This window comes from Fusarium redolens, assembly GCF_020744475.1.
Source record: "Fusarium redolens strain MPI-CAGE-AT-0023 chromosome Unknown BKA55scaffold_14, whole genome shotgun sequence".
Taxonomy (NCBI): domain Eukaryota; kingdom Fungi; phylum Ascomycota; class Sordariomycetes; order Hypocreales; family Nectriaceae; genus Fusarium; species Fusarium redolens.
The window spans coordinates 1,248,985-1,273,360 of NW_025763677.1; the positions used below are offsets into that span (position 1 = coordinate 1,248,985).

The following is a 24,376-nucleotide window of genomic DNA, read 5'->3' on the forward strand; positions in this document are numbered from 1 at the left end:
TTCACTTTATATCTGTATGGAGTTTTATTAAGACGAAGCCGGCTCTCGGCCCATCCGCTTCAACCATTTTTCCAGATCGAAATCCCCCGGTTGTAGATCCCTTGGGTTACCGACAAACATGAAAACATGACCAAGGTCCTCAGCAGGTTCCTTTCCATCTGTATACTGAATAAGGCATGGCTTGGCTCTGTAGCTGTTTGTCTCATACTCCGCCAATCTCTTCGCTTGAGCAACAGACTGCACATGATAGACAGCACCACTGACATCTGCACCTTGCGGGCCTTCTTGCATAGCAGGATACTGTCCCCAGAGTTGACGGGAGTAGCCTACGATTTTTGCGGGTCGCAGCTCGGGCTTTTCTTGCACTCCAAGGACATCGGCTAGCATTCTTGGATCTATCAATGTTCCGTACACGAAGTAAGGCCCTGTTGGTGGCTCAAAGAGATCGACTTGGGCTGGAGGCTCGGGAGGCAGGTAGAACCACTCTGCTGGCGCGCTTCTCACCTTTAATATAAAGGGAGATTCTTTTAACTGTTTCTTGTGGGGAGCAGGCGGCAGCGGAAGCGCCGGTGGTGGTGGACAAGTTGTATCGTCTGACATTTCATACGCGTCGCACTATAACTTTCAGCACCCGCTGAGTGATGCTGGCGGATACAATGTGGTTGGAGGAGTTCAAGCTAATGATCTCATAGCTTTGTTTTTAATAGTGGGTTTTATGTGTTTGCGCAAGGCTGACGGTAAAGCGAGGGATAATGAACAATGGCTGTGATTGATCTGATGATTAAGCAACAATGCGATACTACGGAGTAGTCAGTGATGGGACAGTTATGTACAGAGTAAATATAACTTCATTATTTGTTCGCCTTATGACAATCGATTGAGTATATGAGATCAGACCTACGATACAACACCAATATTTTACAGCTTCTACATACCTATGAAGCCATGCGGTTAACGAATTGAATCGCTAGGTTGAGCTTGAGAGGCGGTCAGTGAATTAAAAAAGCCACCATTCCAAAGCTCAGCTGACTACGCCGACGCTAACTCATCTTCCGGACCGACATCACCAAGTCTAGAAATAGCGACAGTCTGTGCACTTCAGACGCGCGACATTCGTTTATCGCAACACCGTTACTGTGATCGTCGCTGTAGAACATTGACTTCCGCCCGGAACGGTGCGTTGAAGTCAAAGCGGCAGAGACAAGATGAGCATTGAACGGGATGAAACGGTCCAAATGAGGTCAAACCTGCACGCGCCCTGCCAACAACAGTGCCATTTTAGAGTTTGGCGTTCCCAGTTTTGCAGAAAAACCGTTAATTAGAAAATACAACGCTGCTACGCCGCAGAAACAAATGGCCGTCAATTAAAATATCTCCTTCATCTGAGACAATGCAAGGTCCCCTGCACGTCAAAACGCAAGGATCGTCAGACCGTTTTGCACAACGATCAAAGTGACAAAGTGAAGAATTCTCCCATCAAGAAAACATTACTCCGGTTAACATGTACTGACACCGTTGAAGTGGGCGCCAACGATGCCCGTTGAACGATAGCTCAGTTGTTAGCTCAACACCCTAGTCTCGATCCTTCAACATCATGCCCGGTAACCGAAGCGCCCTCTCACGAGGGATTTGAATGAACCCCAGATCCTTTCCCTTGGGTAACAAGCGTTCCCCGCGTCGGCAATTCGCCTCCCCCAACCATTCATTTTCCCTCCCTCCTCCTCCTGCTCCTCCACAATCTTTTTCTTGCATAATAACATGACCTTCAGTGTAACGACGACTACAACACCATGAGCAGGCATGGCATCGTCCTCGGACGCAGCCCTAACGTTAGCATCGACTGCTATATGCGTCGCTCTCATAGTAGCTAGGTGTTTGTACCGGCTCATATTCCGCTGCCACATCCACACGACATGTCACCGACGATGGCGCATCGACGATTTTTACATGACGATTGCGGTGCTGCCGCTTATCGGGCGCGCTGTTTGCATACTGCTCTCGTTTACGCTTAATCCGGACCATACGTACGATCCTGCGACGGAGGCGGAGGCGCAGACTTGGGGGGAGAGTGTGCAGAGTATTGATGGGGATAGAGAGCTTTCGCATAAGCTTCTCATACCTGCGCGGATATTCTACGCCATGTTGTATGTGGAACAATACTAGGAGGGAAACAGTGCTGATTTTAGATAGTTTGTGGTGTTTGAAGTTGGGGCTTTTGGCCTTTTATTCACGCTTCATTGATGTCTTCCGCTGGGGCAAACCTGTCACGGATGCGCTTTGGTGGTTCATCATCGCCACGTTCATCGCGGTCTTTATAACAATTTTCGCAGAATGCCGTCCATTATCACTGTACGTTCTATCCCGCAACTTTCCTCGAGGCATTGCTAACGAGTTGATAGAATGTGGGCGCTTAGTTACGATGATACGAGTAAGCAGAGACGAGTTTTTCGCCACCAGATGTCAGCTAACATTTGCATCGCAGAAGTCGCATGCAATCGCGCCGTCGGCAACCTGATATTAATGGCGGTTTGCAACATAATAATAAATATCGCTCTTATAATCCTTCCGTTTCCGATGCTTCGACATCTCCGACTCGATATCAAGGAGAAACTACAGCTTGGCTTTTTGTTCAGTGTCGGCGCTGTGTTGGTAGCCATTACGATCCTCCGCCTCCCTCTCATCCTCAACGAATCTGTCTCTCAACGATCCCGATCGATGGTAAATACACCTCCATTCCCGGTGTTGGGCTTTTGTTAACGTATGGTAGTGGGCTTCAATTGAGATTCTCTGCGCATGCATCGTCTCCAACACCCCCTTCTTCTACGCTCTAGTCAAAGACATGAAACGACAGCACGACGACCGACCCGAACGATCACCTTCGAATGCTACAAACCCGGGGGACTTTGATTTTTATGATCTACAGAGTCTACCGTCTTCAGCGGGTGTGCAGGTCCCTGTCAGGTCATCGCCTGAGACGTCGAAATGTACAATACGGTATTTTGAGAATGTTTGAGGGGCAATTTCTAAAAGCGCTGGTGGTGGGATAGTTAGTTAATGATACCCAATATGAAGAGATATGTTCATGAGCTTTACCTGCGCAATTGATCGGACGAGCGGATGCAGTGATCCGACCGGATGTCGCGGAACCATCGGCCAAGCTGCGATGTCGGATGTTGCGTGGTGAACCGCGTATAAATCTTCTTGGTGAAAATGCACATCAATACAGATCAATTGCGTATCAAATACAAATTCGCATGTAGCCGAATAGACTTTAATTTAATTTAGACCAAACTCTCGATTCTGCCAAGATCACATCTCCGTCCCATCGGCTTCGGGTTGTTCTTTGTCCGCCGCGATCAGCAGTGAGTTCTGTCTGTTCTAGATGGGCTTGGCCTCAGAACCTAACAAACTCATAGACATTTGGACTGTTTGCTATGACTTTGATGGTTCTAGGTCTTAATCTTCTCAAGATTTGCATTAATCTCTTCTGATAATGGACTTCAAAGGGTCGTCGCAAATCCAATACAGTGGGGCTCCACTGTTGTCGCGCCAACCCCACGACCCTCTGTGACATCAGCTCTCCAGCTTTCAACCTCCAGTACCGACCTCAAACAAACCCATCACCAAATAATGTCAATGTCCCTTCATCGACGCCAACCATGCTTGAACAGCGTATAGCATCTTGGCTCGACTCGCTCCCCTACGAATATCTCCCATCCGATACCCTCTCCAAAACCTCCAAGCGAAAAGCAGCGCTGCCTAGTCCCCCTACTTCAGACTCAATGGAGGCAACAACACCAAAGCGCCGTCGTCTCGTCGATCCAGATCGTACGCCGCGAGCTACAAATTTGCCTCCTCCTTCATCAACCGGTTCGTCTGCTTCGTGGTCTGAATCGGGTGAGGGATCTCGATCAAGTTCGCCAAAGAAACAAATGCTCAGGCTGAGGCTGGAAGAAAGAGGACTTGAATGCAGACAACTAAATATCGACACTGCGCCTCCGGTTATCTCCAGTCTTCTTGATACGATTCAAGAGATTGGAAGTAGGATTGAGATATTGCCCGCCGACAAGAAGAGTGCTATTCTGGAGAGTCCACTTGTAAGGGAACAGAATACGCGCTTATGGAGGTTTGCGTTCAAAGAAGAGGGTCAAGATACGTCGCCAGGACGAGTTCCTCTCCCGGAAGAGATATCTCAAATCTGCGATTTTGCGCGTCACTGTCATGACACAAATCATGAAGAGGCGGCTTGGAATATGGAAGTGCATCATCGACTTCTACAAGCTATCTTGAGAGAACCCAACGCTCCAACAGCCGCGCCTCTCAACTTTACTACCTGGTAAGCCTTCCAGACTCCAATAATATCAGGCTTCTCACTTATTGTTCTCTAGCACCACCGCCCGGCCGCATCGTCGATTCGTTCCCTACTCCTCAACAGCAAAAATGGTCGACTTCTGCCTCTACCTCAACACCACCGACTCCTACGCTCTCCAAGCCCTCGGCCGTCGCACACCAACCCTGACCGTAAACCACACCGACTTCGCGCCCCTACAATTGTCCCCTATAGTTCTAAGCATTGAGACTAAGCGTCCAGGAAAAGAACTCGACGCCGCACAGCTCCAGATGGGAGTCTGGCACGCAGCACAATGGGCATTCCTCCGCTCCGTCATTGGCCTTACACCACAGCCCTTGACAGCTGAAGAGGAAGTACAGAGGAAACAAAAAGCGAATGATGTTTTGGGGCAGTTGGGGTTCATACCGGGCATTATCGTGCAGGGTCATCGTTGGCTCTTTGTGTTTTCGACTCTGGAGGGGGACAAGACTGTTCTTTGGACGGAGAGACAGTTTGGTACGACGCAGAGTATTTTGGATACTTATGCTGTTGTCGCAGGGATACGGGAGTTGGCCAGATGGGTGAGGGATGTTTATGCTCCTTGGTTCAGGGCGAATGTCCTCGCTGGGTTTCAGCCCACTGAAGTAGGATGAGCCCACAAGAAGACAAGTTTGGGATAGTTGAAGATGAACTTGGCAAGCTCTGTAGAAGGCAAAAGTCTAGTCGGGGAGCCTGCTAAGTTCAACCCGAACTATCCTAAACTTATCTCGGGATTTCTATCATTTATCATCGCAGCGCGCCTGGACAGAAACCTCAGATCGGTCGCCGCTCGATGTCTACGAATCACATCAGGTTGCCGACGCCTTCGCGACGATTGATCCAACAGCTGATACCCTGAAACCTGGCCCCCCGAAGGCTTCAGCCTAACAGGGAGAGGCAGGACGAGTCGCTGTTGGGTTGCGATAACTCACCACGTCAATGTCCCACGTGCCTTGTCCTACTCGACATGTTAAAGCTATGCATCCAAAATCAAGACGGAACGTTGTCGGGAGCAAGATCTACAGAAGACGATCCACGTCCACGACTCGCCGTATCGGCCAACGTCCTCGAGGCGAACAAAACTACAAGACCCCTCCGACGCTGGGCCTATCAACCCTGTCTGTAGAGGTGGTCCGAGTCGTCGCAGACTGCAGAGAGCTTTGCGTCAACGCCATCGTCTGTCAAGTCGAACCAGCGTCACGTCTCTTCGCCATACACCGCCGACTCGTCTAGCTCCATAGACGAACATCCTCTCGAGAGAGCGACCGAACGGCCGATTCCGAAACGAAGAACTGGCTCACAGCCAGCGTCAAGTCTGCTCGCATTGAGCAGTTGGAAGTACGACTTTCATTACACGGAGTTAGGCCTATCCTGAGGTCTTTGAATCGGCGAAGCCATTGTTGACCGAGCCCATCGGTCGGGGAACCCTTGTCCTTGTCTCCCGGTTGCCAAGATCAGCGGATGAGGACCGAGCTGGTTCTGTAAAACCATCATTGGATTGGACGCGACATGCTGTACACCCTGTACGAGAGTGTCGACCCAAGGCTGGAAGCAACAATCTAAAGTCAACTGATAGCACGATCAATACGATATTTGACACAACTTGCATAACTTCGTAATCATCACCCAGTGACTACGACACCAACGGCCAGCGACGTAGATCCCTACATACCTCCATCCACGTACAAACATCCCCTGACGGCATCCCCTCCGCCTCATCCCTCCTCCTCCAAACCTCAACCAGCACCTCCTTGGAAGCCCTATAACTCTCAAACCCAGACCTCCCAAACCCTTTATCCAACCACTCCTCTATATCCCTCCTCTGTCTCGCCCTCGCCTCCGCCCCCGCTATAAAAGCAGGCCACGCCGTACCTGGTCCAAGCAGATTATTCCTCTCCAGCGCTTCATCAAATGCATGCAGTGATTCAACAACATCGTTTACACTGTCTTGGAGTACCAGGGGGTTCACGTTGCGGATTCGTCGGTAGAAGAATATCACGAGCGCGGAGGCGAGAGCGCGTACCATGTGCGTGTGCGGTGTTCCGCCTGGAGCGCTGGGACTTGCGCTCATGGTTGTAGACTCATTGTGTCGTGAGCGGAAGAGACAGACTGCATTTTCGAGATAAGAAGCTCGTGGTTGTAATGCCATAAGAGCTTCTGCGTCGGACTTTTTAGAAGCGGATAAACGATCCATGACGTTGGCGAGGCGTGTTATTTGCGACACCAAACTAAGCCACGTCTCTGGAACGCCGTAGATCTGCATATACATATTCTCATGGTCCTGCGACGCATCCGCGAGATGGATATCTTTAATATCGCGTTTTGTCTTTTGACCGTGGAGTTTTCGCGGTTCAAGATGGAGAAAGTTGTCGAGTGTCATGTCGGGATTGATGGATCGTGAGGTCGTGGTGCGGAAGGGTGTTTCTATGGCGTGGTTTTCGTCGAGATATACGTTTAGACTCTCGGAGACGATGCGCATCCAGGCGTAGATGTTGTGAAGAAGGCGGGCGCGGCGGGATATACTTGGTTTGGTGAGACCGCGCCAGCTTATGAGGCGTTCCATTTCTGTAAGACACCAGCGGGTATCTGTTTCGTTGCCAGAAAGGAGCTGAATCGTCAGTTCATGCATTCGTGTATGGTGGAGGGGAACGTACTGCTGTTGCTAACACGGCACTTATGCCCATCAATTGCTCCTTATACTTGGCTTTATGCGGTCCCGGCTGCGATTCCTTTTCAAGACTGACTTTGAGATGTTGTTTCGCAGCTTCATATGTCCGAATTGAGAGTGACTTCCAGTGATCACCAGGTCGTGCTAGGCTTGGAAATGTAATGGAGTTGAGGGAGAGGTGGAATGATGATACAGCTATCAAAGCATAAAAAGTAGCCAGATTGGCACGCTTGATCTGATCTTTGTTCACATCCAGCATTGTCAACTCACTCAGCGTCATGATAGCAGAGGGATAATGAAGAGTCTTCCAAGCTGACTTTTCGTTGATGGGGAGAGAACCCATTTGACTGATGACGTCGTCGTTGAAGTGCTTCAGAAGTAGAGGTGCATCCATCTTGAGATCAAGCTGCGGCCACGCAACATCATCGCTCGCTATTTCAAAAGGCATCATATCCAGAGACTCAGAAAATCCCATGTTGGATTCATTAGGCCAGTTGAGGTTCATAGGCAAAGTGTCGTAGTTGTCGTAGGGAAGTTGAGGTGGATTGTCGAGAACGCTAACATCCCAGGTAAATAAATCGCCCCAGTGCAGAAAGTCGAGAGATGTTGTTGAGAAGTCATTGGAGGCAAATTGATCGCTTTCTATAGTCTCTGAGAAATCTTGGGCCTGGTTCTCGGAAAGAGTGTCGAGATCCATGTCGTTGAAGGAGACATGGTCTGAAGGCGTTGTGACAGACTGAGTGGTTTCGAACTTGAAGACCTGAAAGGGGCCAACTTCGCAGGCATTTGCTGCATCATTTTGAATATCCAACCCTTTTGACTCTTCATCAATCTGGTTCAGAGCAGCTGTCACTGTCGACGGAACATTCGTAACAAGAGCATTGCTCATAAGCTCCCTATCCTCCTCTATAAAAGTTAGCCCAGCCCAATCCTGGTTCCCATAGAAGACTTACCAGTAAACAAGTGTCTTCTCGAATACTGTTCCGCCCCAACATCAGCAATCTGCGTAGGCTGCTTATCATAAACCTCCCGCCCCGTCGAAACCAACCATCTCAAAGCCGGCGTGAAACCCTCGCAGTTCAAGCCCGCCTGCTTACAGCGATTACACCTCGGCAGCGACTGATCACACTTGAGATGACGTTTTCGACATGTCTTGCACCCGCCGAAAGAGTGTGTTCGTCTGGATTTGGTATTGGACATACTAATTCGTTTGGGATCAATACTGAGGATGAGGGAGTGGCAGGGTTTGTCTTAAGAGGAAGGGGATCGGGATTGCTTGCTTTTTTGGGAGGGGGGCTTATCGGCGAGTGCGACGGGGATTGGCGAATTAGAGGCTGATATGAGAATTGGTGGTGTTTGATAGGTTGGTTTGGGAGGCTAAAGTGTTCTAGTGTGAGTCTTGAGGCTTCGAGATTGCTTCTCTCCGCGTGATGGGCGATAGTGGCTTTTTTGGTGGAGATTTGGGGAAGACAAGACAAAGGGCGTCACTCGGTTGTAAGCTGTGGATACCCAGACATGACTTGGATTAACCGTCGTATCATCGAATGGCATCATGCGATTCAATGAATAGACCGAGTGTCGAAGGTAATTACGCAGTGATAGAAATTTGAAAGCAGGTAAGATAGATTCCTCAGAGCATGGAATTCTGTGCAAGGCAAAAGGTACCCAAGCCTTGTTTCGGTCAATAGAATCACGATGATGTAGACAACTGAGATTGAGAGAATACTGTAGTAAGATAAAATTACGCTATGCTATAAACTATCAATCTGGCCATCCATCTTCCTTTTTTCACCTCATTAAGCCTTAGCCTCAGCAGAAAACAACTTCTCAATACGACGATTGTTCCACTCCCAGGCAGTAACATCCTCATACTTACAAGGAACACCCTCCTCAATAAACTCCTTCAGCGGGAACAAAGAAGCACTTCGGTTAGGCTTAGCAAAGTACGCAATAGAGTATCTCTCAGGAATGACCTGCTCGCCATCACCAGCCTTGATGGAAGGAGGATACGTAACACGATGACACGCAGCCTTGAAAGTATCATTCGTCAACCGCTGCAGAGAATCACCGATGTTGAGGATGATATCGGTAGGGGAAGCTGATTCGACGTTGTTGAACGTTCCGAGGTTCTCTTGGTCCTCGACCTGAAGACCACCGACAGAGTCTTGGAAAAGCATGGTGATGGTTCCGAAGTCGGTGTGCTCCGCGATGCGGGTTGCTGTTCCGTCTGCGAGTTCAGATGCAGGAATGGCAGGGTAGTGAAGAATGCGAAACTCATTCTCAGCACGGTTATGCAGCGACTTCAAGTGTTCAGGAGAAACACCAAGAGCAATAGCAAGAGCCTCAAGAAGCTGCATCTCCGTCTTGAAAGCCAACTCATAAAACCCCTCCATAAAGCTCCTAAACCCAGGAAGGTCCTCCTCCGGAACCCAAAGGTTATCAACAAGCTCATCATTCGCGGAGCCAAAGTCCACAGTCTCTTTGATATCCCGAGTCTTTAGGGGTCCAAGACCTTTTTCGTAACCGCTGATGTTGGCGACGTTTTCCTGGCCGACGAAGGAGTAACCTCTGTTGGGGTTTGCCTGGGGAGGGTGTTTGGCGAGCATTTTCGTCTCGAGGGGGAGGTTGAAGAAGCGCTTCGTCTGGGCGAACAGTTCGTGGATGGAGGTGGAGGGGATGGGGTGGTTGATTAGTTTGACGCCGCCGCGCTTTTTGAGGAGGCGGAGGAGGGAGTCGCAGAAGTCTTGCTTCTGGGAGGGGGTGCCGAAGAAGAGGGACATGTCGAGGGTGTCTACGTTGAGGGCGGCCATTTTGAAGGTTGTTGATGAAAGTGATGGAAAAGAAGTGTAAGTGAAGCCAAGAGACTGTTGTGAAGATGAATGTGATTGTGAGTGATGAAGTCTTTTTGATGCCGAGTTCAGGACAGTTTATATACATGAATCTTTCGGAAACTGTTACTCGTTTCCCCAGACTTACGTCTTTCCGTTTCGGTCATCATGATCTGGCTAACAGTCTACGTCTTCAGTTCCAGAAACATGTCAGTTTCCCAAAGAGTATAGTAAATCGCTATCAGTTAATGCCGGGCTAAACCGTCAGTAAGGCAGGCCCGGAGGTACCGGGATGCGTGACAGCACCATCAAGAAAGATAGTGATCCCGACAGCGAGACTAGACTATCCCCAGATTGAGAGTCAAGAGTGACGGCTATCGTCGCTGGAGACGAGATAAGGATGAATCGTCTTCCCCACAAGCGAGCTGATTGTTAGTGCGTGGGGAAGAATTGGGGGATGCGCAATAGGCAGGAGATCCCGAGCTGGCCGAAATGGGCTGACTCGCTGGTTTGCCTACCCTAAACCTGTACAAGATGCGTCTAAATGTAACGTAAAACGTTGGAAAAGGCTGTGAGCTCTCTCCAAAAATGGTTTTCGAGGTGGCATAGAAAGTTCCAGTCCATGAAAGGAATATTTTGTCGTCCATAAGCGCAGCCGTTGGAGTCAGCCCGAATGTTTCAATTAGTTAGCATGACAATTGTCCAGCGCTCTCAAGGATCACAATGTGCTATGGTATCCAATTGCTTTGACGTTTCACCGTCCATAGAAAAGCTCGCATTGGCCCTCCAATCGTTTTACCCCGTGATCGACAGTCTGTCTATTCTTGGCAGTGGGATTCAACGGTGGGATGCCGGATCGTGCCGACAAAAAAGGGGATCAAGGTCAATGCCCAACATCACCAAATGTCCATGGGGTTCATGCACCGGCATCACCAGCAGCAATTTGATCCGGAGGCATTCACGTTCGCATGACAAAACAGGAGGTCGCGCTAGAGGTACGTGGCACAGATTATCGCCTTTTTTTATCTGATCTTGTCACCTCAATTATTATGTTGACGGGAAGACGGTTACGCTGCCGTGATATTCTCCGAATATCGTCCTCACCAACGGGTAATACGCGACCATGTTGACGCGTCAATACTCACCATGAACCTTCACCTTGACGGAGATCTTTTCGCCGTCAAACATCTTTTGTCTTGAGAAAAAAAGGTTCCTTCCCAACATCCGTACGTGATCCAACCCCAAGTCATCACAGCCGTTCGTGTTCGCGATACTCTCCCAGCCTACGTGCCGGGCGGTTAAAAGCAACTCTCCTCAATGAAGATCCCCCTCAACCGGCCCTTTGGAACGGTAGTTATACCCACTGCAACCACAACACGGCAAAAACGGACCCTTTTAAATTATTCATACCCAAAGAATACCCTCACGGTAAAATGAGATGAAGTTTATCACTCATAAAGTTCCCGTATCTTCAATTACACCGTCACATCACACGCGTCCATTAACGCCGGGAGCCACCTTACAGTAGCATCAAGGCCATCAGATCTGACCTTTCTCTCGGTAATATAAGCGATGACCGCCACAGTCAATGACGTAGCACCTGTCTGGAAACGGTCAATCAACGCGTCCCCTAAACATGAGACAGCCAGCCCCAGCGCTCATAAACACACGTCCTCAAAGAGCACGAACCATAACTCGGCAGATGCGGAAATGACAGGGAGGTTTCTAGAAGCGGGGAGTCAGATGGATAAACTTTGCACTAGGGGTATTAGCTGCTACATTTCAGGGGATTTTAAACACAACTGCCGCTACGGCGGGCGCTGAGGTTGAGGCTTAATGCAGGGCTTGCAAGGCGGCGCGGCGCGGCTCATACGTTTTTTTTTTCTCTTTGATTGCGATGCGCCGAAATTGTACAAAGCTTATTAGAGTAGCATTGTAATGCAACGTTAATAACACAAACATATATATAACCGTTGCTTACCCCTCGTTCAAATCACCGATCATCACTCTCACTCATTCTTTTCTTACCTTCTTACGCTCTTTTTAAACAAGATCTGTGCAACAATGCCGTCCCTCAAAGCCATCTCGGCCTCGCTTGTAGGCCTGCTGAGCCTTGGTAGCGCCAGCGTCATTCCCCCTGTTAGCAGCGAGGGGTATCTCGTTGCCTCGACTTACTTTGCGGGGTTTCACGCCAATAGGGGATTCCCTGTCTCGGCTATGCCTTGGGAGAAGTACACTGATGTGAAATATGCTTTTGCGTATGTTATACCTGCATGATGGGTGTGAGGAGGGCTAATTTGTGTAGTGAGACTTCGCCTGATGGAAAGCTTGATGTTTCCAAGTCGCAGCCTGAGAACATTCCTTGCTTCGTCAAGGACGCCAAGAAGCACGTATGTTATTGAAGACTCAGCGCAGCTCATAAGATTCATTTGACTCACAATGTTTCTAGAACGTCAAGCCTCTCATCTCAATCGGTGGTTGGACTGGAAGCCGACATTTCTCCACCAACATTGGCTCTGCCAAGAACCGCACTGCTTTCGCCAAGAATGTCATCGACTTTGTTGACAAGTATGGCTTCGAAGGCTTTGACATTGAGTAAGTTCATCATCCTTTCAAGCCTGAAATTTGTGTCTGACAAGTATTCAGCTGGGAGTACCCCAACCGCCAGGGTCTCGGATGTAACGATATCAACGAGAACGACACTGCCAACCTTCTCGAGTTCTTCAAGGAGATTCGCAAGGACCCTAAGGGTAAGAACCTCTACATCACTGCTGCTGGATCCGTCTTCCCTTGGAACGACAAGTCTGGTGCAGCTTCCAAGGATGTTAGTGGCTTTGCTAATGTCATCAACTACATCATGATCATGGTATGTAATTTTTGCTTTGAACCAAGCTTGAGATCCATACTAAATCGTTCAGAACTACGACTACTACGGTGCTTGGTCCGCCGTCGCCGGCCCCAACTCTCCCCTCTACCGCAAGTGCGATCCCCGCAACGACCAAGGCGCCGCCGAAGACTCCATCACCCAGTGGACAGGCGCCGGCATGCCCGCCTCTCAGCTCGTCCTCGGCGCTCCCAACTACGGCCACGGCTTCAAGATCAACAGTACTTCTGCCTTCGGCAAGAGCAAGAACCACAAGCTTCAGCTCTACCCCGCCCACAACTCTACCGATCGCTTCCAGGGCAGCAGCTGGGACAACGACCCTCTTACCGATGCTTGCGGTAACCCCAACCCCCCTGGAGGCACTTATCCTTTCTGGAGCTTGATCAAGGAGGCTCACTTCCTTGATACCAAGGGAAACCCTGCTCCTGGAATTTCTTCTGCTTGGGATAACTGCAGTCAGACAGTAAGTCACCCTGTACACCTCATATTACATGGATATAGTACTAACTGGGAATAGCCTGTTCTTTATGATGCTAAGCGTGAGATCTATGTTAGCTACGATAACGCTGCTTCTTTCTACGACAAGGGCAAGTTTGTTCTTAAGAACAAGCTTGCTGGATTTGGTACCTACGAGGCTGGCGGTGACTACAACAACATCCTCATCAACGCCATTCGATCTGGTGTTGGTCTGCACTAAGCTGCAGTATACAACGAGCCTTGGGCTTTGACCTTGGTGTGGATTTTAGACTGATGGATTGGCTTTGCTGGTCTTGTTAACACATGCTTAGAGAATCTCCTAGCTTAATGAAACTTTTCACTTCTTGTCATATCTTATAAACCAATCTATTGTGAACAATGCATACTTTGATAGTTCAGAGTGCCTAGCAGTTACTGAGATAGTGAAGTATATATAAGACAATACAAAATGCAAGTTGTAAATAAGCACAAGAAGAAGAAAATACCCTATGCTCGCTATGGCCGTTGCCATTCTTCATCTTCGTCCATTCAACTAAGGTTTCCAGAGACAACACTTCGCTCCAAGAAATGTCTTCAAATCAGAAGCGCTTGTGAGAGCCCGTATGAACAGTAGCCTCGACAAAATCATGACCAATATCAAGTCTGATACCTTCAGGGTTTTTGATACCCGCTCCATCATCTGCAACCGATTAGTAACCTTTTATCAAACCAAGTACGTCGAACTTACACCACGTATCATCAGCCTCAGGATGAGGTCCAACAAGTCCGACTGAGCCCTTCCCGTAAGGCGTAATCGAAGCAGCAACATCTCCATTCGCAGAATACCGTCCAACGACCTTACCCGGCTTACTCCCATCCATACCCCTAATCACAACACCATCCTGGAAATACAACCATCTCTTATCCTCTGTCGTTCCCGGCTCAAAAGTCCAATCAACATTGATAACAGTATCTTCCTCCCCCTTGACCTGCGCCCCTCGACGCTTAATCTCCTGCTCAGTATCAACACCCTTCGGAAGAAGATTATACCCATTCCTAGGCCCGGCAAGGTAAGCACCGAGACAAAAGCCAAGATAATGACCACCAGAGCTGACGAACTCCTGAATCGCCTTTTCGTATTTCTTTGTGGAGCGGTATGCTTTGCTCCAGTTTGGTCCACCGCCGTGGGCGTAGACTGTAGCGCCTTTGAGAGCTTCGATTACATCGATTGGTTCATTTGGACCGGCGAAGACGACTTCGAAGTTGGAGGGCGAGGAGACGAGGAGGTCACGCACGCCTTCGGGACAGCCTTCTGATGAGGCTGGGCCGCGGTATACGACTGCTTTGGGGCGTGCTTGTGCGCACAGGGTGGCTGATACTCCGTAGGAGATGATAGCCATTGCGATGGAGACCGGGCTACTGAAGTGCATAGTGTTTGGGTTGAGTAATTGTTGTGTTTGTTCAGAGTCGACGGTGCTGAACTGAAGCTTTATCAGTGGTCTCCGTTGGCATATTTATACTCGGTTTGCCTGCGATCAGCATTCCAGACAAGTTGCCTCCCGCATCTCGGCACAGACACGGCACGACATGGCGTACAGGTCATCAAATCGTTTCTCGAAGTGCGTACAGATCCTTAATATAGTTAAGCAAGATCTCAGCCGTATTGACAAGCAATGCCACAGCCGAGTGATGATTCACTAGCGCTTTGACGTCAGCATCTGATTAGACAGCGCGTATAAACACTCCCCACTTGGTGACATGCTCTAACCCTTTCAATGGAGCGCTTCATCCCGAAAAGTGCATGCATTAAGATTCGGAACTTTCCCTTGAACTCTTTGGTCGAAACACCAATAACGCCCCGTCATTAGCTGAAGGTCCTATTTCTGGCCATCTCTCCGTCTGTAACCCAACAGCTCTCAACACCATATCGCTCTCCAGAAAATCCGCTAATTGTCCACTATCCCAAATAATCTCCCTCCTGCTCTGCGCTCTCAACATGCAGATAATCCTCTGTCGAACGTTTTCGTCCGTGCAGTACACGTAGAGTTGGAATAAAGCTGCTGTGAGATCGATTTTGAGACCGAAGCGTGGTCGGGTTGGGTTACACCATAGTTTCTCGAGTTGATCAAGAAGAGTGTTGCATTCGGCGGAATCGAGATGAGCTTCGGCGTTTTCGTCAACGTCGGATTCCTCTTCGATGAGGAGTTCCCATAGTTTATGCTGTATCCGAAGATTAAGAACTTTTTCGCTGTCGATGGGTTCTTTTCCAGCTGAGAGTTTATTCACGAGGATTTCGAATTGGCATTGCCAGACTTGTACGTTTTGTCGTAATATCGACCATTGCGTGTTGCACTCTGACTCTTCGTTCTCCCATTCTTGATCAAGATCCCAAGAAATATGGTTAACCATGTCGTCAAACTTATTCATGACATCTTCTGCTTCATCCAGATTTCTGAATTCTCCCTCGATTCGTTTTTGTTTCTTTGCTGGCATTAAGAGATGCGTCACGTCGGGAAAGACACGCTCGGGGGAGAAGATGGCGACTTGTGAGGCGATTGCGTGGAATATTGCTGCAAGTTCTTGAAAATCACGGTTGGGGAGATATGTTTTTGGGACGTGATTTGTGAGGATTCTAGTACCGGACTCGAGATGCCGAATTGCTTCGCCAAAGTCCCCGCGGAGACTTTCAAGAATAACGAATAAGATGCAACATGTCAAGACCGTTGACATATCCTGCGGTGACTCCTGATTGCTTGTAAGTTTGGATATGGCTTCGTTATAATGCCACAAAACGAATCGGTCAAACGACGCTGTTGATAATTGGTTGCGCGTTGAATACTGCCAATGCGTTGCTCCCAAAGCCAACACCGCATGTCGAACGCACTCGCTGTTTTGGCTAGGAACAAGAATATTCCTATTCCAGAACTCTTTGTTCAGATATGGAGTGATTTCCAACTGGCTGATAATATCAGAAAAGAAATAAACGTAATAATTCGACTCGAGTGTATCTCCCGGTAGTCGAGGCAGTGTCGGCGTTGACACCTTTGCAGCTAGAATTGGAAGAGAGCGATTCTGCGTCTTTGTCGTGACGGCCTGTGATTGGGGCGTGTATCCATCGCAGACATAACCTCCATCCCTGCATCTCTTGCACGTGGGTTTCTCCTCATCACATTTCTTGTGTCTTTTCTTACTTTGTCTTGAATCAGTAGGTCAAAGAGGAAGAAAAGCGGATGGATATGCGGGACTTACCATGTGAGACAACCTGTACGAGTCTTGCGTGAAAACGCTCTTACCCGCTGAGCGCGTATAGACCGATCCATTTGGTAGTACATACAACCCACGGGTCGCTTTGTTCTCCCGATGAGCCGTGAACTGGGCCTGATAAGAATGACTGAGGATGTGAAGCGTGCGTATGATGATGCAGGGAAGCTTCATCAGTGGTTCCATGCCAAGGCCCCGCTACTAAAGTTCCGGCCTCAGAAGGCTGCTAGTCGCCCTCCTTGCGCGTATAGACGACCAATTATATCTGTTTCTTTCAGCCTCACATGTAAAAAACGCCGAGAGTGTCTAGGCAGCACAATTCGGCCGGTTGCTTACGGAAAACCAGGGCTTTTGGAAATGTCCGTGAATCCTTCAACTACGCCAGATTGACCGATGAGCCACGTTTTCTTGTCATGGTGCGCCCTAAATTATGCTTGTTTAGTGATCGTCTTGGCAGTTGACTCACGTTTAAGCCTACGCAGCGTCAGTACTGAAATTTCCGAACGCAAAGATCGTCCTGAAACGCAACACCATCAGAATGAATCCTTTGGGTGTGTTGAGTCACATCGTCCAATGGATTCTCTACGCAGTTCGCGTCATGACACCTCCACGAGAGTCAAACTAACATGAATAGGGGCTCTACGGATATCAGGATTACTATCCATTACTTACGGCCCTACGACACGTCCGCTCCCCAAAACCCTCAACTTCTGAAGACGGCACAGCAGCAGGAATTCTAGGTCGAACGAATAACACCTCATTCTTGTCGACGATATATCCTATCAAAGGCTTGGGAACATGGCTTGTTGGCGCGGCTGCAAAATCCGTTCTCGAGTTCTACCTAGAAAAGTCTCTTCCAGCTTTCCTTATGAAATGCGTTACAACGATTGTTATCGCACCTTTGAAATTCCTCTGGATCCGATCGATCATGTCCGAATATCCAATATCTCTAGACTCAAACATCAGACTCCTTCGTTGCGTCACGGCTAAGCAGTGGTTTCACTTCGTCGGTACCCTATTAGCTTGCAACATTATCGATGAGATACCAGACCTTGTCGTCAAGCTCGGCCTCTTCTTGTTACTAGCAAACGGTGTCGATGTCGTTGAAGAATGGACGAAGGAAGATCCCACGATGATTGGAATCATACTTATCGGCGTTTTCTTCACGTTGAAGATCATGCATGCGGTCATTAGGGTTCCAGAGACGGTGGCGGGTGTTGAAGCTGCTCCTGATATAGATGAGAAAGGGCAAGGCAGGAGTACGCGTGAAGTCTTGGTGGATATTAAGACGTCGCTGAAAAGCATGACCTTTTCATTGTGGTTCAGATTTGTGGTTTATCATTGTATCGCGTTTGGTATGGCTCGCATTGCCTCAGCTGTTGGAATCTTGGGCAATATGGAGGTGAATATTGGTTGGAAAGACCCTCTATAGAATCAAGAACTATGTATTTGTGTCATGCCTTTTTTGCTCACTCTGATCAAGAGACTGTACATTTCCCACCTCCCCTCTTCACCTCATCCATCAACAACTTAAACTCCAAGTTATCCTCCCCATTCTCAAGGCGTTCCAGATTCACCTCATGATCAGGAAATATAGATCCATACTTCTCATCTAACCACCCATACGGCCAGATACAAAGCCCTTCCTCCTCCTTGGCTTTCCTTCTCCAATTCTTAATCTTGTCATCTTCGTCAGCCGGCGGGACATAAACATCATCACCATAGTAATCCCCTTCATCTTCCGTAATGGGTCGCTCCTTAGTTGGCACGCATACAACCTCCGCAGGTGCTCTAAGAGCCTGGCGTACAGCTTTCCATAGATCAGCCCACTTTGGCGCATCGTCGCCATTGGGGTCGGAAGCAAACGCCACGCATTCTGTGATGCAGAGTTTGGACAGTGTGCCGTTTGCTGCTTTGAGGTAATCTGTCAGCACGGAGGTAACTGCTATTCCATCCACGTGCAACGACCGCAATGAGGGCATGGATCCAGGAGGTATGTATAACGATCCTTCGCCGCCCAAAAATCCATCATCGTGAGTCTTGAGTTTAAAGTATTCCAGCGCGTTTGCATGAGCGAGAACGGCTGTTGGCAATTCATTGAAGAAAGCGTGAAAGCCGGGTAATGTATTAGCCTGCCAGCCAGCTCCGTTATTTCCGCCATACGTATTGAGAGTCAACTTCTTCAGCCGGCCCAGAAACTCAGACCATTCTTTTTGCTGCCAGAAAGAAGTTTTTCGCGGGAGAAAGTTCAGGATCGTGAACTCGTCGACTGGCGAAAGCGTAGCGATGTCATGGTACATATCCCGAAGGGCTGCGCGCCACGAGTATCTCTCTTCCTTTCGTTTGACTTCCTCCCAGTCTTCAGGTTCGCAGCAGAAGTAGATGTAGTTGTTGCCGATATCGTTATTATCCCAGTCTGCATCCACTTCAAAGTCTTGTTCGCCATTGGTGTGAAGGGTCAGGGCTTTGCAGCGTGGCAATCCCTTGAATTGGATGAGATCCTGGATGGTTGGTGTATCTGCCTCTTTTCGAGCCCAGACTGATGCGGGAGGATTTGTCCAGTACCATTTGGGTCCAGCGTCTGAGTCACTGTCGCTTTCTTCTTCTTCTTCTTCTTCGTTGTCTTCATCGTCTTCTTCATAATGCTTGATAACTCCTTCGGACTCTGAGTCATGGTCAGACTCATTATCGCCGTTATCTTCCTGATTTTCCGATATGCCCACGTCAGAAGGCTCATCCTCACTCTCTTCTTCCTCTTCCTCAACTGCCTCCTCCTCCGTCTTCTCAGGCATCTCATTAGGGTAGAAAGTAACATTCAATCTCAAGCTCACAATATTCGCTCCATATTTGTCGATAACAGTTGGCAAGATGTGATCCTCTACAAGCGGACAATTGACTCTTAGCACCTTGAAGAGACATGGCGCCATCGCGGTCCGAAGGCCGGAATTGGCCAGGCTGAGGTTCTTTCGATCATCTGGCTCAAGATAATCCGAGATGCTGAATAGTACTTCAGGTGGTAGACTCTCAAGAAAGTGACCAGACATTGTCGCAGTGGGGGGACTGTTAAATCAGAGTACTGAGAGATATTCTAACCTCGGTATTGCGATCGGATGGAAGCTGTCAAGACCAATGGGGGATGGCCACTTTATAACTGTTGACCAAAAAATGCCCCGGAGCAGTGCTGCTGCTTCAAAGAATGGCCTGAAGTGGCGGGGGACTGTGCCTGTGGCGGCCTAGAGTGTGTTATTGCTGCCTGGACTTTACTGGATCCAGCGTTTACAGAATTCTTGTCAGCAGTGGAGGCAACGCATCTGCGGATCCCCCACCAATGCCCTGTAACTCGACTATTCTTGGTGCAAATGGCGGCAGGGGGATCTCTGTTTATTTGCTCCCGTTCCGACCAACAGCGGTTGGCCAGGCAGTCACAGTTTTACCAACAGCAGTCAGGTTACAGGGCACTTACAGGGCACCAAGCACTGAAATATCCTCACGCAGGTTTTACCTTTCGCCCGACAAACACGGTTGAGAAATAACCTGGAATAATCTGAGGCTGCTTAGTCCTCTACCAAAATACCTCCTCCATCGTTCTCAGTTCCATCAACAGGCCCTAAGAACATGATATCATGTAATATCTGCTTCCACGCGCCGTCATCCTTCTCCTCTTTCCGCCACCAATACTGCACTTTGACCAAAATCCCTCTTCCTTTATTATCCTCCGTCCACATATTGACTCTAAGCCCCTCCCACTTCTCAACCTCTGCTTTGTCGCGAACATCCTCCAAAGATGTGAAGCCAGCGGGAGCCAATTCCCTGATCGTTGCAAAATCGTCTTTTTCGCTTTCGTTGAGGGGTCGCATTGTATAGAAGCTTCTTACAGAAGCTGGATCCATTTCACTAATGTCCCATCCCGCTTCGCGGTAGATTCTCTGGAGAACTTCGCCAGATTCACGCAGGAAGTGGAGAATGGTGTCTCTGTCTTTTGCGGCATAGTCTGGGTCTGTGCGACATATTTGACGGCATTCTTGAGAGAAAAAGAAGGCCTTGTTGTCGATGGACTTTGTTTCTCGGTATTCACGATATAATTTGAAGAGTTCCTCCTGGAGAGGCGAGTAGTCAACAGAGACCATTGTGGTGTTTTGAAGTATGGCGAATGATTATGCTGAAAAAGTGATTGGCGCCCCTACTAACCTCAGATACCGTTCCAAATATCGTTGTACATGGTGCTGGTTATTCAATTAGCCATTATTTCAGCTTATATTGAAGCCCGCTTATGGTTGTCTCAGCCTTGAGAAGCCAAGAAGAAATCTCCAGAATACTGTATCTAATCCTTGACGACAAGTTGCCAAAGAGATCACAAGGCTGCACGGCTCTCAGGGGGTTGGGGCCATGCGTCATGGGTTCACTGGAAAGTCCAGGCTATGCTATCAGCAGCACTAATCTTGGTCTCAGCGTTGGATAAAGGCTTGTGCGACGTTGTTTCTGCTGAGCATCCTTGTCTCACCGCCCTGGATAGCATTGTCGAGAGGTAATATGAATCATAACCCAGAGGAACACATGCTTGCTGCAAAGCAATGAGAGTTATTTGTATGCTTCATATTGACGAGAAGTGTGCTCTTTTCTTGACCTTTCCGTTCTCTGGAGATTTTTTATGATGTTCCAGGTCATCACTTTTCATGGTGGTACAGTAAAGCTGCATGGTGGTACAAGCGATGGCGGTGTACTGTATGCCAGCTTGTCTGCTCTCTTGCGAGAAGAGTATTCATAGAGACTCAAGAGGAGCTATTGCCTGTGGCAGTATTAGAGTGTTTTTAATGGCTGTCTATTAGCACTTTTTGATGCCACGGTCTCTTTTGCCCTCAAAAAGGCATCTTAGCCTTCGAAAAATACGACTAATCACTCGCCAGATACGTACTCTGGCACGTTGGTAACACGAATGACAGCTTGTCTTTGAGTACCCATGGACGGACTCCACTGTGCTGCATATAGCCGAAGACTGTGCCTGATCGCAAAATGTTAGATCCTAAGGTTGGGCAAGCATGGGTCCACCAGGTAAACCACCAGACTGACTAGGAGATCTTAGAAAAGATAAAGAAGTACTTTTTCTATATATATATATATATATATATTACTTTTCTTGTAGGCTCTTAGCAGCTTTGCTTCTTGCATTAAGATGCATGGAGAGAAGAGACAACAAGGTCTATGCACTTCTGCAAGCCACTCTATGTTTGCCCAGAAATACTTAACCGTCATTGGCCAACTCTTGGAAACTGTGTAACACAACAAACAACTAGACACAATTTTATGACGCCTCAACTTGATGAAGTGTTTGTAGATGTATAGACACGGGAGTAGGCATATTCTCAAACAGAAACTGGTTATTTTATTTCGCTCGTTCCCCCTTCTTCTTTTCCCTATCTTCTTCGTCTTTGCTATTTTCAACATCAACACTTCCCCTACCAAACACTTCCATTTTCAGATACCTTCACTATCAGACCCATAAGCGACCGATATTACCATACATTGCAGTCATGGCCAGCCATCTCAGTCCTGAGTATGAAGCTTGCTTCCAACGCCTCGCCGTCATCAAAGCCATTCATGAGAGCAGCAAAGTCTGCCATGGACAATTCATGGAGCACCAGTTATTACGGCTAAAGGATGAATAACTGGACCTCGACGACTATATCGAGTCCGCATACTTTGAGATGAGGGAGCGTCAGCAGAATCGGCAAGACATTACTAGGCTCAGAACTCGTATTAAAGAGATGGGAGAGAGGCGGAAGCAAGTTAAGAGACAGATCCAGAGGGAGCTGCGGAAGAACCCGACTGTCTTGAATGACATAGATTCGTGCACCAATGGTTTTATGTCAAAGTCACAAATACCCATGGACATTATGACCCAGAACTTTTGGGTGGACAAGGAGGGAGAGAGGGCACAATCCATTCCGAAGTTGCCACCTACTCCGGCCGCCGACTCAGCCGATGATAACTCTAATGAGGCGGCATTGGCTCTAGGGAATGAGTCTCCCCGTGCATCTCCTCCCCCTTCCTCCCCTCGCTTCATACCTCGTAGTCCTCTCAGCAGCAAGCGGACTACCCCCGAGAGTGCCGAAGACCCTCCATCTCCCAAGCGTCGTGCAGATCGTCGTGACATCACGACCATCGCGGAGATAGATGAGAGCTTCTCCAATCAGAAGATCACAGAGACCCCAGCACGCAGCGGCGAATGGTATGTCTTTCGGTGCGAAGAGCATGGTATGCTGTTCGATGGCCTTATGAAACCGGCGCAGGCCGCCGCAAGGCATGCCAAGACGCATGGATTCCTGTCTACTTACGCGTCAGCTGTTGATGCCTTTGGCATCAAGATCGATTTTTGCGACGCTGCCTTTGCAAAGTCACACAATGATCGGGTTGTTATACACCCTAAGCGGAAGGCCGGGCGCCAAGTTGGCAGTGTCACCGTTGACAGCGCTTATCGTCCTCGACATGACCGATCCGATGACCAAAACAACGACGAGGAGATTGCACAGCTTCTTGGTGATATTAATCCCTCCCATCCCCGACACCGTCCCATACGACGAGCAGTCGCGACCAGACAGCGGACGATATTGTCACGGGATCCAGACGGCACTCAAAAACCCGTTGAGATTACCGCCAAGACGATCTACTGGATCAAGTGGCCAGATGATGGTCTCTGCTACCCAGCCTACGTTCTGCCATGGAAAGCGTTCCCACGATTCCGAAGCAAGAACTGGGCGCCAGTTGACTGTGGGCTGTTGCAGTCGGTAGATCAGTTACCGGCCTGCTACGACAAAAGCTATGGGTTCGATGGCATTTGGGCAGAGGGCTACAAAGATGGCCAACGGAAGATGGACAAGAGGCTATACCCCGTTATCTTCTTCACTCTTGAGAAGATATTCCCCTGGGAGTGTGAGACAGGTTGGGCTGCCGCGGAAGACTTTCGCGTCTACGACGGCGACAAGGAAGACCCTCAGTTCAAGGCGTCAGTCGATCATTGGCTAGCGAGAGAGGATCGCCAGACTCCAGATGAAGAATTGATCAGATTGAGTAAGTTGTCAATCTTACATGTCGTTTGGTCTAGGTTACTGACGATGATGTATTAGAATTAATGCCACCGCCACTTGATCGGGGATCATCGAGAAGCTCGAGCAGCGAACGAGGATCAAGCCAAGAAGAGTCATCTGAGAGTGAAAACATCGATGAAGAAATTAGAAAAGCTTTTGCGGACTTGAACAGATGCTTGAACAGTGATCGAGGATCGAGCCGAGAAGAGTCACCCGAGAGCGAGGACGATGATGACGGTATCGGACTGGCTCTGCTGGGCGGTCTCATGGAATCTCAACCGAGACAAACTAGCATTTCGTCGACTCAGCGCAGGTCACAGAGCGACGACAGCGAGTCGTCCCACTGCCATCGCAGCACGTCCATGTCGTCAGACGAAGGCACTCCTCCTGCGGACCTACCCAACCCTGATGAAGATGAGGAGTCAGATATCTATAGTGATGATAACGTTGGGCCGTTCCCCGATAAGAGTCCTAGCGAGGAATCCGATACCGAAACCCGCAGGCACGACCTCGAAGAATCCCCTGTGAGGCCTTGGGAATATCCCACGTCCGACGATGAGTACACTCTGGAGGAGAACCATGAGGACGAGCAGGAGGACGAGGAGGGCATACGATTCGATGAGCCATCCACCCCGAGGAGAAGAGTTATTTCCTCTGAACAGTGGGTGACTCAGGCTATGGCTAGTGCTTCTCGTCAAGTGGACGCTTTCTGGGTTAGAATTTTTCGAGAGTACTCTAAGGAGGCCGACGAGTTGTCATCCTAGGCGGGTTGCACGTGTCCGTGTATCTGGCTAGCTTGGCCCCGGGGTTATGCCTCCCTGCCTACTC

The 24,376-nt window shown here is 48.9% G+C and overlaps 11 protein-coding genes across 11 annotated transcripts; 4 read left to right on the forward strand and 7 right to left on the reverse strand.

Annotated features, from left to right (window-relative positions):
* Window positions 1-4: 4 nt before the first annotated feature.
* Window positions 5-948, reverse strand: BKA55DRAFT_577357 (uncharacterized protein). Its single transcript, XM_046193606.1, has one exon. The coding sequence runs from the start codon at window positions 598-600 to the stop codon at window positions 28-30; it is 573 nt and encodes a 190-aa protein (XP_046046139.1). The 5' UTR covers window positions 601-948; the 3' UTR covers window positions 5-27.
* Window positions 949-1,800: 852 nt separating this feature from the next.
* BKA55DRAFT_519745 (uncharacterized protein) lies at window positions 1,801-4,983 on the forward strand (the record flags this gene model as incomplete). The annotated part of the gene is made up of 8 exons (XM_046188363.1): window positions 1,801-2,144; window positions 2,191-2,349; window positions 2,400-2,428; window positions 2,483-2,718; window positions 2,768-2,944; window positions 3,286-3,362; window positions 3,578-4,336; window positions 4,389-4,983. 8 exons carry the CDS (start codon window positions 1,801-1,803, stop codon window positions 4,981-4,983), a joined length of 2,376 nt encoding a protein of 791 aa, XP_046046140.1.
* Window positions 4,984-6,002: 1,019 nt separating this feature from the next.
* BKA55DRAFT_596915 (fungal-specific transcription factor domain-containing protein) lies at window positions 6,003-8,237 on the reverse strand (the record flags this gene model as incomplete). The annotated part of the gene is made up of 3 exons (XM_046196007.1): window positions 6,003-6,977; window positions 7,024-7,943; window positions 7,991-8,237. The coding sequence occupies 3 exons, from the start codon at window positions 8,235-8,237 to the stop codon at window positions 6,003-6,005; spliced, it is 2,142 nt and encodes a 713-aa protein (XP_046046141.1).
* Window positions 8,238-8,783: 546 nt separating this feature from the next.
* Window positions 8,784-10,286, reverse strand: BKA55DRAFT_577371 (uncharacterized protein). The gene has a single exon (XM_046193607.1). It carries the CDS (start codon window positions 9,845-9,847, stop codon window positions 8,834-8,836), a length of 1,014 nt encoding a protein of 337 aa, XP_046046142.1. The 5' UTR covers window positions 9,848-10,286; the 3' UTR covers window positions 8,784-8,833.
* Window positions 10,287-11,796: 1,510 nt separating this feature from the next.
* BKA55DRAFT_621626 (glycoside hydrolase superfamily) lies at window positions 11,797-13,580 on the forward strand. Its single transcript, XM_046196784.1, has 6 exons — window positions 11,797-12,123; window positions 12,171-12,255; window positions 12,315-12,460; window positions 12,512-12,731; window positions 12,784-13,212; window positions 13,267-13,580. The coding sequence occupies exons 1-6, from the start codon at window positions 11,930-11,932 to the stop codon at window positions 13,444-13,446; spliced, it is 1,254 nt and encodes a 417-aa protein (XP_046046143.1). The 5' UTR covers window positions 11,797-11,929; the 3' UTR covers window positions 13,447-13,580.
* A 224-nt stretch (window positions 13,581-13,804) lies between these two features.
* BKA55DRAFT_519243 (uncharacterized protein) lies at window positions 13,805-14,605 on the reverse strand (the record flags this gene model as incomplete). The annotated part of the gene is made up of 2 exons (XM_046188326.1): window positions 13,805-13,905; window positions 13,954-14,605. The coding sequence occupies 2 exons, from the start codon at window positions 14,603-14,605 to the stop codon at window positions 13,805-13,807; spliced, it is 753 nt and encodes a 250-aa protein (XP_046046144.1).
* A 406-nt stretch (window positions 14,606-15,011) lies between these two features.
* Window positions 15,012-16,525, reverse strand: BKA55DRAFT_542938 (uncharacterized protein; the record flags this gene model as incomplete). Its single annotated transcript, XM_046190530.1, has 2 exons — window positions 15,012-16,395; window positions 16,455-16,525. 2 exons carry the CDS (start codon window positions 16,523-16,525, stop codon window positions 15,012-15,014), a joined length of 1,455 nt encoding a protein of 484 aa, XP_046046145.1.
* A 292-nt stretch (window positions 16,526-16,817) lies between these two features.
* On the forward strand, window positions 16,818-17,912 carry BKA55DRAFT_577378 (uncharacterized protein). The gene is made up of 2 exons (XM_046193608.1): window positions 16,818-17,055; window positions 17,101-17,912. The coding sequence occupies exons 1-2, from the start codon at window positions 17,005-17,007 to the stop codon at window positions 17,896-17,898; spliced, it is 849 nt and encodes a 282-aa protein (XP_046046146.1). The 5' UTR covers window positions 16,818-17,004; the 3' UTR covers window positions 17,899-17,912.
* BKA55DRAFT_577381 (uncharacterized protein) lies at window positions 17,913-19,598 on the reverse strand. The gene has a single exon (XM_046193609.1). It carries the CDS (start codon window positions 19,508-19,510, stop codon window positions 17,945-17,947), a length of 1,566 nt encoding a protein of 521 aa, XP_046046147.1. The 5' UTR covers window positions 19,511-19,598; the 3' UTR covers window positions 17,913-17,944.
* A 209-nt stretch (window positions 19,599-19,807) lies between these two features.
* Window positions 19,808-20,611, reverse strand: BKA55DRAFT_577382 (uncharacterized protein). The gene has a single exon (XM_046193610.1). The coding sequence runs from the start codon at window positions 20,591-20,593 to the stop codon at window positions 20,021-20,023; it is 573 nt and encodes a 190-aa protein (XP_046046148.1). The 5' UTR covers window positions 20,594-20,611; the 3' UTR covers window positions 19,808-20,020.
* A 1,383-nt stretch (window positions 20,612-21,994) lies between these two features.
* Window positions 21,995-24,312, forward strand: BKA55DRAFT_596922 (uncharacterized protein; the record flags this gene model as incomplete). The annotated part of the gene is made up of 4 exons (XM_046196008.1): window positions 21,995-22,075; window positions 22,154-22,696; window positions 22,829-23,531; window positions 23,588-24,312. The coding sequence occupies 4 exons, from the start codon at window positions 21,995-21,997 to the stop codon at window positions 24,310-24,312; spliced, it is 2,052 nt and encodes a 683-aa protein (XP_046046149.1).
* Window positions 24,313-24,376: the final 64 nt, after the last annotated feature.